Genomic DNA, 14,911 nt, shown 5'->3' on the forward strand with positions numbered 1-14,911 from the left:
AAGCAAATAATATGTTGAAAATATAGATTAAAGTATATATACAGAACATTGAATATATGCATATATGTTCTAAGTGTATTTTTCAAGGTCACCGGGAGACGGGGAGACTTTGAGGTCTCCGGTACTGGTATTGGTACCAGTATGGCAATTTTTCAAATAGAAGACAAGGTACTTGGAGACGGCAATTTTTTTTTTTTTTTTTTTTAATAGTTTAAAGAGTCTAATACTAAAAGTAAATACAAAATTTGAAAATAGTAATACTGTAAGACTAAAAGACTAAAGTAAATAATAATAGTAATGTCACATTAAAAATTAAAATAGACTCAAAGTCAAAGATTTCAAAACTCACATGATCACAATATTGTATCTCATAGACATTTGTTTTTCGAATAGTGCATATGATAACCATCATATCAGATTGATAATAACCATCATATCAGATTGATAATCACTAAGATTATTATTACATATTCAAATTTTAAATTCAAAAAAGTATAGTTTGATGTTGAATTGCCGATATGCAAACAAAAATGAACACTTTGTACAATAAACAAAAAACAGAAATATATCTAGTATTAGTATGTCGATGGTACTATCATCTACTCCACAAGGTTGTGATCATCCATCTCAAGGTCTTCAGCTATCATGCTCTCCAAAAAATCATCACTCTCCAACTCAAGTTTCTCTGATGGTAGTACAACCGAGGGCAAATCATTAAGACCATTTAAGGTTATTAATTTATTAAATAAAATATTTTTAATGATTTAATCATTTAAATTGTTGATGGTCTTAATTTTTGCATTAAAATGAGGGCTAAAATATATAAAATTATTTAATATTATATTTTACATTTATATTTTATCAAGAGACTTTGGGGATACTTCACTTTTTGGATTAGGACGGGGAGACTTCAAGAGACTTCATGTCGTGAAGTCTCCAACCTTTTTTGAGGTCTCCGGAGACGCAAAAAGTCTCCAAGACGCGACTTGTAGGGGGGAGACAGGTCTCCCCGTAACCATGGTATTTTTAGCTATATTTTATTGGAATGGTCTTATATTATTATGCATAAATATTTATTATCCTTGAGTATTATATTAGTCTCTCTTATTATTTCAATACGTACTATAAGAGCTATTTGCCTAGATCTTTTCCTCTGAGTATGTTCTTGTAGGAAAAGGGAGATTGATATCGGATTTAAAGTGCGTCTGACACTTCTTCAAAGGCAACTTCGGATGAGGAACTCAGAAGATTGATATTCAGAGGGAGTCTATAAATCCGTATGTGTGACAGCATGATTTTGATGGGCTTACCCCCTGTTTACCTCATGAGGAAGAAACTTCCAAATGATTCTGACTTGTAAAAGTTATTGGAAGGTAACGATCTTTCAATAACTTAACCTTCTATTATGATGGACATCTTATGATGTCTAAGATAATCAAGATAGATTATAACTTGCATGGTGGATTAAGTTCTTTAAAAAGACACTGGCCTTCTATTATAATGGACATTTCATGATGTCTGAGATAGATCGCAATGTATGATAACATGCATGGTAGATTAAGCTCCTTAAATAGACCATGAATGTTCCTATGGTAAGCATCATTGACAATACGTGTGCACATGCCTTATGAACATGTTTTGAGTATTTGGTGAATGTTATGCAACTTGATGTTCAAGAGGCCATTACTCAAAATACTTGATGAATATCATGCCACTTGATGTTCAAGAGGCCATTACTCAAAGTATTTGGTGAATAACTTGCAACTCGAAATTCCTGAGGTTATTACACATTACTCAAAGTACATGGTGAATGTAATGTGACATGACATTTAGGAGGCCATTACTCATGATATCATGAGATGATATATAAAATGATGGATATCTTTGATTTTTACATTGAGGTAATCTTGTGTTTATCCTCCCTAGCTAAGAGGGAGTGTCAATGCTTTGATAGCTTCGTTCCAATGACAAAACCATTGGGAAATATACATATATATTCTCTAATATATATATAATGATATGAGAAATATTAATTATACATACATAGATACACACACACATATATTCATAATTATAATTGTCATTATGTTAATTATATGATAATGAATGGACATGTCCCATTAAGGGACATTTCTCTTCTTATTCTCCATATAAATGGAAAAGATCACTCCCTTTGGGAAACACATACCAAACAAGCACTACTATTACATTATAATTGTCATTATGTTAATGGTATGATAATGAATACACATGTCCCATTAAGGGACATTTCTCTTCTTGATTATTCTCCATATAAATGGAAAAGATCACTCCCTTTGGGAAACACATACCGAACAAGCACTGCTATTACATTTGCAGTGATCCTCGTAACTCAACAGTAACTTTTAATAATTTATTGGATATTTTTTTAAACATATAAGGCAAATTTAATGCCGAATTGTTTTCAAAAAAAATTCCTTGTTGAACTTCACAGTTGTCAAACTCAAACTTGAAGCTTGTGACTTAGGTCAAGATCAAAAGTTGGTGTCCATTTCAAAAAGAAGAACAGGTTGTTGTCCAAAACGTTGGGAGATCTTGTCCACATTTGCAAAAATTTGAAATTATTCATAAACACATCAGCAAGTGACTCCTCATCTTCTACAAAAGGGAATTTCAAAAGACACAGTAATGGGAGTTGTAGATGAGCCCAACTTCTTGGATGACGAACTAAGTAGTGATATTGATGATGACTACAGCAAATCAAACAAGTGCTCTTAATGACTTGGAGCTTTTTTAAAGTTTTATAGTCGTGACTTATGATTGTAACTTTTTGACAAATATCATCTCAATAGTCTTGATGGTTTGAAGTTGTTTAGCAGTTCTGAAGTCTAAGATGGTGATTGTATCTTTTTGACAAAAAAACATTGTTATTAGTGATTCCACATGTTTCTTATGGTTTATATTTTGTAAATGTGATATATTTTTATAGCGATTTGGATTTCACATCTATTTTGTAGGGTTAATCTATTTTGGTACTTTATTGGATATATTTTTTTTTAAATAAGGCAAATTTAATGCTGAACTTTTTCAGAATTCTTTAGCCTTTCCAAACTTCATTGTTGTCGAACTCGAATTTGAACTTGAACCTTGTGACTTAGGTCAAAATCACTAAAACCCCCTCTATAATGAGAAGGTGAGTTCAAGTTTGGCATAGAATGCTCCAGAAAATCATTGGTTCCCAAATCAGATTATACGCCAATCACAATTGCACCAAGATCTTTCCAAAAAGACTTGCAATAGCACTCCAATGAGTATTATACAATCTAAGAATTTTCCTATAGCAACAACCCAAGATCTAGAGGACAATGAATAGCACAAAAGCAAGAGAGACAAAATGGACAAGAACAAATTGTATTCTCATCAATGGTATAATAATTGAATTGCTGAATTGCAACTGCATTAAAATAAGTACAATGAAGATGTGACTGCTTATATAAGCAAGGCAATGAGTGAGCATGATAACAAGGAGATAACTTATCACCCAGACAAGGTGGAATCACCTTCCACCAAAGGTAGATCATGCTCCATTATGCAATGAAGTATGTGCAACATATGGAGGATAATAAAGCAATATGAGTTAAGTTTTGCCCAAAAACATAGATAAACGGCAATAAGAAAAGTAAATGAGATGCACAAAAGACACAAGAGATTGTCCTAGGAAAACCTTCCACTTGAAGGGAAAAACCTAGAGACAGCAACAAAAAATCTCTTTTATTGATAATAAAAATGTTCAAGTACAATGTTTTTTCTTGATTGTCTTACAATACACTAAGCAATTACATAAACATATTAAAATGAGACTCTTGATATTACAGCTGAAGGTCTCTTCAAATTCCAAAACAAGACTCTTTGTATTTCCATATGCATGCCTCTTTGCATGACACATGTTTCTCAAATATTATCATAGATCTCTTCTTCAGCTGAAGATGACAATGATGGTCATAACGCTCATATATCTATTTCATAAAATCAGAGATGAAGATCTCTATCACGGCTACAATCTTCAACACTCCCTCTTAGCAAGAGAGAGATCTTTAGTAAGGCAGGCACACATAGCTGCAACCAAAAAAGTTACTGTTAATTTTTCATCACATATATTCTCACTAAAACATGTTATCTTAGCATAACATAATTCAGATTCATATCATGCTCCAGCTAGGCATCGTGTTCGTGTTTCTCTCATGTTCTATTACACAGCATATTCATGTGCAATGGATCTTTCTAACGGCAAGAACAGGAGATACAATCCATCAACTGTAATAATTCATATCGACAAAGACTATGCTGGCAATTTTATGGAGCCCATTTGATTCACCTTACAGAGGCGTTGATCTTATTGAATGCAAATTTCTATGTGAAAAAAAGATTGGATTAAATTCTTCTCTTGGTTCCTCATTTCTCCGCCTCATACAATGATCAGACTTTATTTGGGTGAGCAAGCTTGGTGCAAAAATGTTCTAAATATTGACATGGGTTTAAGTTGTGGTGTCAAATCCCCAGTACATTTTGAAGACCTCTCATTCTGCCACAATGAAGTGCTCTTGTTGATCACTCTTTGTCTTCTTTCAGTGAGTCTTTATATTGAATAGGCGGCTTATATTATTTTTGTAATAAAGGTTTGGACGTGAGTCTCTCTATTCTCTCATGTGATTTTGTTTCTTCTCGCGGCAACATCTTAAAGCTTATAATTGTGTTAATACCTGCCTTGTGTGTTGTTATCGATTGTGCGTCACCATTTTTAGTGCGGAAATCAATCAGCCAAATTGCCCATGAACAATGGTCCTTCCAAGTTGGGCCTGCATCATTTTCTATTTTTTTATTCTTTTGTGTTTTTTTTGTCGAGTGCCTTGAATATTGTCGTTTGAGATTGTTGGTACTCGAGAATGTAATTATTGTGATCCTAACACAAGCTGATCAAGGGCCAATTCTAAGATTTTCATCATGTGTTTTAGTCTTCTCACAGTTCTTCTTGCATGGTCATCAAGTCTTTCATATTCTCATTGTGGCATTACGATTCTTGGCAATGCGTGTGTTGAGTCTGACGAGTTGTAAAGTCAATCAGTCACCCCATGTATATGGATTGTGTCTAGTAACCATAAACACATGTCATTATTGTTCACCTCTTCTCACACAATTTGAGTAAATATTTGGATTCACACAAAATGCATTAGTCAGCTCATACTCAGGTTGCAAACTCCACTTCTTGCATTTGTACATATCTTTGAATCTAGTGGCACATTGCCTCTGCTAGAACTTCTTTGGTTTATCCAAAAGTTAGTTCAGAAGGAATCAAATCAAGGGAATGGACGGTATATCATGAAGCTAATATTTAGATGTTATTGTTTTCCTATGTATTCAAGTGGTGCAAGGATTGTTCTAGGCCACAGGTTGGCTCTCTATTGTAGTCGTCGTTATTATTTGGCTCAGCAAGGGCAAGAGAGGCCTCAGCTTGGGAATTTGGTATATTCACACATCAATAGCTTATTGTTGTCGTTGTATTGCAATATGGATGGGGATGGTCTTTTCTTCTTCCTAGAATTCTAGTACTTGTAGTAGGCATTATCATCTTTGTTTTTTGTTGTAAACCCTGATGTTGTTTCGAAAGAGATTATTCTAGTTCATTTGTTGGAATTATTGGTTCATATTATGAAGATGTCAAGCCCTTATGGGCATTGGTCAAGATGTTGTAAATTCACTGTGTCAGGTTGAGCTCATATCATGCAATTTTCAAAAAAGTTTTCTATGATTATATTTTGAATATTGATCATGAATTGTTATATCACTACAATAGTGTATGCTTTTAGCATTGATCTCTATTATAATTGATTTTATGAGTTATTAATATCTCTCTTGGTTGCAAGATGCAACAAGAAACAACGAGATGAGGATGTTGCTTTGATGATTAAAAGGGAGATGTCCAACTATCTTATTATGGTGATCAAAGTTGTCTCTTCTGACAAGAAGTACCTATTGCAAGAGAATCTCAATCATTCCTATACTTGTTAATGAGTTCTTCTATGGGGGGGAGTTCGATGTGCAATCCCTTTTTAATGCATTCTTCTCTGAAAGAAGTTTTGAGGTGAAAGCCCTTGGATCCACTCTCTATGCTAAGGCATTGTGGAAATGCATTCTTCTCTGGGAGAAGTTTGAGGTGAAAGACCTTGGATCCACCTGATGCTCTAAGACATGGTGGGTGTGCGTTCTTCTTTGGGAGAAGTTTGAGGTGAAAGCACTTGGATCCACCCTCTGTGTTGGGGCATTGCTGGAAATGCATTCTTCTATGGGAGAAGTTTGAGGTGAAAGTGCTTGGACCACTCTTTGCGAGTGGGCGTGGAGGAAGTCATGTGTGTGACTTCACGACTTCAAATTTTATGTGCTGATAAAGTAACCATGGTGAATTATGTTATGTTGAGATAATTGTTTTAATGAGAATCTATATGATGAAAAAGTATCATTAACATCTTTGGTTGCAGCTATGTGTGTCAGCCTTAATAAAGATCTCTCTCTTGCTAAGAGGGAGTATTGAAGATTGTAGCTGTGATAGAGATCTTTATCTCTAATTTTATGAAATAGATATATGACTGTTATGACCGTTACAGTAATATTCAGCTGAAAAAGACATTTATGATAATATTTGAGAAACATGTGTCATGCGAAGAGACATGTGTATTGAAATATGAAGAGTCTTATTTTGGAAATTGAAGAGGGCCTTCAAGTGTAATATAAAGTCTCATTTCAATCTATTTATGTAATTTCTTAGAGTATTGTAAGGCAATCAATTGTGGCTGGGTTTTTCCCTTGAAGTGGAAGGGTGTTCCTAGGATAATGTCTTTTGTCTTTTGTGCACCTCATTTACTTTTCTTATTGTTGTTTATCTGTATTTCTAGGCAAAACTTAACAATAAGTGCACTAAAGGTGGAAGCATAAAGTGTTATGTAATAACAACTATCACCACCTAAAATGGAATTTCTCTTACTCCATGTGCAACTAAACATGCAAACTCCTAAATGTCTCAATTGTAAACTTTTGTATTATGCACTATCCTAAGAAAGCTTAAGTGTAATAGGTGAACAACTAATTATACAAACACAAGTTAAGTTACCATATTTGCCCCTCAACATGCAAATTAAACATTCAATTCGTAGCTAATTCAAAGTCGGTTCCAATTCTTGTCAAATTCGTCATTTGTCTGATGAATTCCCTACGAGTTCTCTTTCAAAACCTAGACAAATTTGGGCGAATGTTGAGCAAATTTTGTAGTTGACTGAAGAACCCAAGAGGAATTTGGAGCGAATTTGCGTGTGCAACCAAAAAAGTTTGACTTTTTAATGTTTTTATTGTTTTGAAAAGGCATTTTTGTTGGTTTAAATATAATCTGATTTATTATCCAACCGACCCAACCATAAAACACGCCTGCACTTCATATAGCGGTGTATGAACTTATTTGCTGTAGCATAGTTTAACATATATATATTTTTAAAAATTATTGTACAAACGAACCCAAAATGAACCTAAACCCAGCCCCAAAAAAATTTGATCGAGTTTCGAACCTAGATGTTGAACCCGCATCCGAACCAGAATCCGAACTGACAACATAGAACACAAGTAATTGTCGTATAATAATAGGTGATGCTTTAATGAATGCTCATAATAAAATATTGGATGCACTTGATTGTATACAACCCATCTCCTAGGAAGGACCTAAGGTGTAAGAGGAGGGTAAAGATGGTCATGTGAGAAAGCTAAAAGGGCACTTACATCATGTAACCAGGCTAAGAGAGCATTTGCGTAGGACCAAGAAACCCCCTTCAACCTTTGCACAACTCTACAAGGTAGTACATGCCTTTGGGAGGAAGAGTCATTGATAAGGGAAGTTGGTATAAAGAAATCATTTAGAAAAGAGGTGGTCTCTAGTAGATATCTATTCATGGGCTTAGAGTAGAAATGGCTTTGGTCAGACCATTCATGTTTCTTCCTCCAATCTTAAATAGGCTTGAACAATGTATTGTTCATATATGAATATGATGTGATATTATCTAGCCTAGATCATTATATAGATATATAGATGTATATTTGTATATGGTGTTTATGTTATGATTGCAAGATTTGAATCTAGGATCACAATATTTAAAGAAATAAAGAAATATTCACTTGGTAAGATATAACCCTGACCCTAATTTTCCCTACGGTAGTTAGATGACTCTAGGGAAAATTACAAAGGGGATATTATGATTTATCTAAAACTATACCTTCTAACCTACATATGTAATTTCAAAGCTCTCTCCCTCCCCGCTCCCCCATTAGAACAATATGAACAAAGCATGGAGCAGTGCATAGACTACACAATATCCTATATGGAAATTTGATTAACTTAAATACCCATAGCTCACCAAATCTCCCAACTCACCATGAATAGATGAAAACAAACTTATCAAAGGATGCCATGATTATCCATTAACATTGGCAATAGAGACATACACCACTCCTCTTGTCAATCATAACATATTCAGCTATACACAAGAACACCACTCCACATGTGAATCAAGACATAGTAACAATCAATAATGCAATACTCAAGTTGCAAAGCAAGACCTACTCAATATATCCAAAACAATTATATTCCTATCAATCAAGACATACTCTCCTGGCCAAAATTACAAATCTCTAAATCTATGGATTGAAACATAGTTATCCACACATACAACACACTACTTGCGGATCGAGACCTATTCAACTATCCACTACAACATAAATCTACCACACCCCTTGCACTAGAAATAAGTTTAGTACAAATACAAAATGCCCCAAAAGTATTAATGTTACATTTTGTAGAAAATAATGAGGGTCATAAGTTTAGCACAAATACAAAATGCCCCAAAAGTATTAATGTTACATTTTGTAGAAAATAATGAGGGTCAATTACAACCAAGAATGCACCTATATAGAGGAGATGCTGAAGAATCAAACTAAGAACCAAAATCACCTCATACCACATGCTCACGTACATTGTGTCTGTGTGTGCGTGCGTGCGTGTGTGCGTGCATGCGTGTGCATGCTCCATGTGTGTGTGCGCATGTGTGCATGTGCATGTGTGGCGTGTGTGTGCGTGCGTGCATGTGTGTGTACGTGTGCGCGCGCGCATGTGCGTCCACCAATACAAATGCCCCAAAAGTATTAATGTTACATTTTGTACAAATAATGAGGGTCAATTACAACCAAGAATGCACCCATATAGAGGAGACGCTGAAGAATCAAATCAAGAACCAGAATCACCTCATATATCACATGCTCACGTGCTTTATATATATATATAACACTAGAAAACATTCACTTACAAAAAGGAAACAACAAAGAATTTAATAACAGTTTCCAAACTGAGATTCTTCTTCGTCTTCCGTCCTCCCAATGCAAATAGTTTATCATATAGATTGCCTATACATTTAGTCTTCTCGTGCAGACAAATTTCTATTCAATTTCTTACATTATTTTTATCCTTCTTTTAATTTACAGTTTTTTATATTCATTGTTCAACAACATATCATTAATATATTCTTATGTTGTAGCACTTTTGTTTGCTAACCCAAAGCTGCAGTCTATACCATCACATGATTCAAATGCTGTTTATCTTATCATGTTCTATTTTTTTGTAAAACAACTCAAATATTTATTAAAATATTAATAAATGTTGCCCAAAGAAAACTCTTTAATAAAAAGGGAAAATACACAGCTGTATAAAAAAGATATTTCCATATGCAACAATTAAACCATTTATTAAATCACGATGAGAAACACATGAAAGGGTAAATACATAGAGAAGATCACCTGTATAGGATTTAGGAGGAGGTTTAAGCGCATTCTCAATGATGCACCATGCTGAGCCCCACTCTTCCTGTTAATGAAAATTAATAATGGTCTTCCATCTTTAGGAAGATTTAGCAGCTCATATCTTGTACCAAGCACCTGGGAGGAAGTATCATTATGACTTAAAGCTGTAGGGTTTGATTCTTCTGTTCTATTTTCAGTTTCCCCATCATTTATGTCATTATTAATGTGTGGTTCCTCTCCATCTGTATGGCCATTGCATCTTTCACCCACCTCTGCTGATCCATTGTGTGTTGGCTGTGAATCCCTAGAGCTATCCATACATGTATCCCCAGTGTTATCACTACTATTGCTGTCAAGGGATGACTCAATTGCACGCTTAGCTTTCCGTGTCCTTTTTCTGATTTTTCCTCGCACAGAGGATGCTAATTCATTTGCCCCATGAGTGATCGAGCTCAAAAATCCACCTCCCATGCTCTTAGTGTCCAGGTCTTTCACACAAAGTGGAGATATAATGAGTCTTTTCAAAGGACCCAGATCACAAATTTCATCTGATTCAATGCTCATGTTTGCATGACATTCAACATGCAGCAATCGCTGACACCAAACACAACGCCAGATTGGAGAAGCCCCAAGAAAAGAACCATTACAAGGTGCTTCACAATATGAGCAACATGCAGTTCTGTCAGGAATATCCTCTATTTCTGTCCATCTTTCGATCCAGTGATGTAGTAGCTCTTTGGAACCAGCCATGGCCACACATTTGCAATCCTTAGGTGCATCCTTTGAACATTTTAAATGTGCTTCTACACCACAAACAACACAACGATGTATGGAACTGTCAGAAGCTGTTGATGGCCCCAGAGGCTGTTGTGGTTGAAGTGGCTCCAAACAAACACAACATGTGGAATGTTTTCCAGAGAACCCATTCTCCTCTGTCCATGTATGAGGGGCAGTAGGGGTCATCAACTTTAATCTGGACTTTTGTTTTGCCCTTGCTGCTTTCATCCAATGAAGGGAGTATTTTCTTTGCCACTGCAGAATTGTATACAGAAGAGCTATAATTCCTAGAAATAACATGGCAAACCATGGCAAACTGAGCATGTCTGATAAATTTCCCATTCTTATAGGATTTCCACTTGCATTTTTCATTGGAACAAAGTTACTGCACTTCTTGAGAAAAGAAAAATTGCAAACAAGATTTGAATTCTTCTTTGACGGTATAAGACAAGAATTGGAAGGTTTTTTATATCCATTGTACACTGGAGCGGCAGACACTGGCAAACTTATCCCATGAAATTGCTGAGAATTGGTTGAATTATTAATAAAAAATGAGAAAATTCCTTAATGCTTAACTCTTTGCCATATGTATTCCTATAACCCAAACAATGAACCTTGCGATAGCCACCCTGGAGACTGATAAGGTTAATCATTTTGCTAAAGAAACCCTGGAATGTCCTTTTGCACGCAGTAAATATTGGTGACTTCAGCAACTTAAATGAAAGTTTATTGAATATTTGACCAATAGTAGCCACCAAATTTGTTGAAAAAAAACCCAACGGTGAACCCTTTATGCACTCGCGATCAGGATTGATCAAGCTACATTATATCTGCCAAAGCAAGTAAAATAGCTAAGTTTATAATAACTCCACATTTTGCTCAAAATGCTGAAATGACTTAATAGTTAATACATGATAAGATAAAAAGAAATGCGTCTAGATAACTAAAACACTCTCTCGTTCCACAATATGGCACTATAATGAAATTACAACAACCATAAATTCCCCTGCACATTGAAAACAATCCAACATCACAACATTTGTATCTTCAAAAGTCATCAAGAAAAATAAAGGCTCAGAAAGGATTGAATCTTGAAAAAAAAATATACCTCGCCCTTAAAACACCAGCATATATCAAAAATTTCTAGCTGCAAAGCATTGCAAAAACCCATACCTTGTTGACAATTGTTTTTGGCGGTGTTGTGCATGTGGGTGTGGAGGGCTCACATATTAGGGTAATACTTATTTTCCATGCATTAGTTTGTTTACATCCAACAATTTCTCTGGTGATTTGAACAGGAGTCTTTATTGTGGTAGCAGTCAGCCTTAAGCACTCACTAACACCCACCAGGCTGGTCTTTCTATAGAACCAATTTTAACAGACTTTATAAAACTCAATGTGATGAAAGTTTTGAAGTAGTGACTATTCTTGTCAAAAAGATGGAAGACAAATAAAAGTCCAATTTCAAAGTTGCAGCTTGATCTTATGAATGCTGCTCGGCGCTTGGACAAAGAGAGTGAATTTGAAGGTCACCGGCAGAATGGAGTAGATGGGGAATGAAATCCAGGTTTGAGCAATGCATGTGCGATAAAACAGTACCGTGCATCTGCCACCCATATAAATTAATGTGATCTGAGAAAATTATATACTTCTGTTGGTCAATCAGGATTTGGCAGCCATTTTGATAGGCTTCCAGAACTATCAATGTTTCTTGCATTCACATGTTTTATGGGGTTGGCTAGACTTCATTTGATGTCAACGTCACCTATGAAGCGTGGTGTAAAATTCTGCTATTTATTTCACAAGAGTGGTGGGTTTCTAGCTGTCAGGGATAAGGAAATGCCTTTCTAACCGTATCTTTATTTTGACCTCTGATTTACAGAATATAATTAGTTTTCAGTTATGTTTATATGGAATTTAGATATAAACAAACAACAAGTCCTTGTGACTTAAGTACTTGGAACAGATGGGTGAAGACAATTCTGTTTACCTGTGAATTATTCAATGATTGGACCAACCCAGGACTAAAGGGGGTGCTTAAAGCCCAACAGGTTGTATACCTTGATATAAAATCTAACGGCAATGAGTATAAGGTATTAAAGACAACTGGTAGATCTATCTCTGGATTCTGATCTTTTAATGGATATGATGTGATATTGTTCAGTTTTTTATTTGTACGACAAATACTAAACATAAACTATTACAGCTTTAATGTAAAAAATTTTGAAGGTTAAGAAAATATTGAAAACCAATAATAACATCAAGCTAGCCAGATACCAATTAATACCTTAAATTGGCTCCAAAATGGCTATTGACGTCTAGCTATTCGCTACAAAAAATGTGAACTGGACAGTCTGAAGTAACCTGTTGAAAATGTTCTAGATTTATTTGACAGAGATAAATAGCACTGAATTGCCACTGAAAAATTCTCCGAAAGCCACCATGAGAAAAATAACTTCAACATTCCGTCAAATTCTTCCGAATTTCCAAACGCAGAGTAAACAATAAGCCCTAATAGTATGCCATAGGAAAATTTTGAACGAGGAACAGGCGAAAATACAAACTATTGGTCGAAAAGCAATTGTTCCATAATAAAGACCCCCATCAAGACGTGCTTCTTAAATGAATGCAGCGTAAAAAAAATTTACGAATGACAGTAACAGATGCAAATGTAAATCAAAGAATCATTTTGGACATAACAATCATGAAAGTACAGAGCAAAAGTCTCTTTTCATAGAAACAAAATAAAATTTATTCGTAAATCAAGGAATCTAAAGCAACAGGCAAAATTCTAACTAAGTCTTCAATTTTCCAGAGAAACCCGTGAATATGAACTTGTGGTAAACTTATATTTAAACGCTTCAGTTAAGCTGTAATATCCCCCAAATACTTCATATAAGATTCATTTTCGTGTCTAAACAATCATATCTAGCCGTAGACATGGATTATTTGACTAATACACGAATTTGTAGCATTTTTAAGCATTTTCGCCACAGTACGCATATATTAATATTCAAAGCTCAAAATTGTTCGTGCATAAACTGCACAGAGGTGAACATGGATCAAAAAGTTCCAATCTAGTCGTAATTTTTTAAAAAAATTGCATCAACAAACTCACGTCCATTTTAGCCGCAATAACAGATCCACAACCATACAGAAGCGATCGAATTTAACCCCGAAACCATTTTTCAAAAAAGGAAATAATGAACTTGTAACGGAATGTTTCATTCCCTTCTCTAAATCATGTAATTCGTATACACATACTTCTAAAGTAAAATTTATGTACAATCACTCATGTATGAATTTTAACAACGTTAAACTCAAAAAATAAACATACTTCAATTACCCGCAATAACCGCAATTTTCTCGAAAGATCAATATTCTTGTACAAACTACTAAAAATGGCCAGGAATGCAAAAAATTTCATGGAAGGGCTCGATATTCTTCAATTACACATGAGATAAAAAGATTAAGGACCGGGATAATCGACTTTACACGCATCTTTCAACAGTTTTGCCAGTGATCTCAGAGAGGGAAGCTTCTTTGCCCCGCCTTGTTGTCCTCCTTTCGCTTTTTCTTTCTTCGTATTTTTCGCATTCTTTGCTTCGTTGTGGGCAGTGCGCTGGAATGCCGTAACGTCAAACGACTTGATCGTGGCCGTCGAAGCTGAATCTGAATATTGTCGGCATGATCGGGACCGTTGAGACTTTCGCAGGTCCTTTTTCGTAGAGCTCATAATGTGACCACCTCCTAACACGCCTCTTCCGCGGCTTCCACGTGGACAATACGTGTTGACGTGGCATGGACGTAGAGAAAAGCTTTCGTTATGTCGGTTAGAATATGCATTATTTGGACTTTAGTTGCAAGGGTTACATCGCCAATTGCTGATCTGGCCATCTGGATACATATTTGTCTCATCCAATTACAACTTCGGATTCTCCATATGAAGTTTAAAATCTTTAAAAAAAGGCTTCAAATCTGGGGAGTGTTTCGCGACGAGCTGTCGATTGAAGACTCCTAAATAGTCCCTTGGTTGTTTGCAATGGAGAGTTTCAATAGATTTCAATTGAAACAATTTACAAACACTTCATCACAACTAATCTGAAAATCAAATCCAGAGTCTCATACGAGATTATTTTAATGGGGGCAGGCATGTTAGCCTCGGCAATTGTTAGATTGATGAGCTATCTAAAAAAGGTGAGTGAAATGGATGCAGTTCACTGGCCTAGTAGGGTGGTTGACGAAGAATTGGCTCGTCGGAAGAAGACAT

At 35.3% G+C, this 14,911-nt stretch overlaps 1 protein-coding gene across 4 annotated transcripts in view; it reads right to left on the bottom strand.

The window, feature by feature from the left end:
• The window catches only part of DGK1 (diacylglycerol kinase1), a 126,438-nt gene extending 111,806 nt beyond the window's left edge, over window positions 1-14,632 (bottom strand). The window contains exons 1-2 of one of the 4 annotated variants that reach the window (XM_089832685.1): window positions 14,137-14,632; window positions 9,862-11,471 (exon numbers count right to left, since the gene is read on the bottom strand). In XM_089832685.1, coding sequence (XP_089688811.1) covers window positions 9,862-11,013 — 1,152 coding nt within the window. In that variant the 5' untranslated portion in view covers window positions 11,014-11,471; window positions 14,137-14,632. Of the gene's footprint in view, window positions 1-9,861; window positions 11,472-13,759; window positions 13,904-13,978 lie in introns of those variants that run through there. The other 3 variants (XM_089832683.1, XM_089832684.1, XM_089832686.1) reach the window with 3 other exon arrangements.
• Window positions 14,633-14,911: the final 279 nt, after the last annotated feature.

This window comes from Cupressus sempervirens, chromosome 5 (assembly GCF_028749045.1).
Source record: "Cupressus sempervirens isolate cs-2001-9-10 chromosome 5, ASM2874904v1, whole genome shotgun sequence".
In the NCBI taxonomy this organism is placed as follows: domain Eukaryota; kingdom Viridiplantae; phylum Streptophyta; class Pinopsida; order Cupressales; family Cupressaceae; genus Cupressus; species Cupressus sempervirens.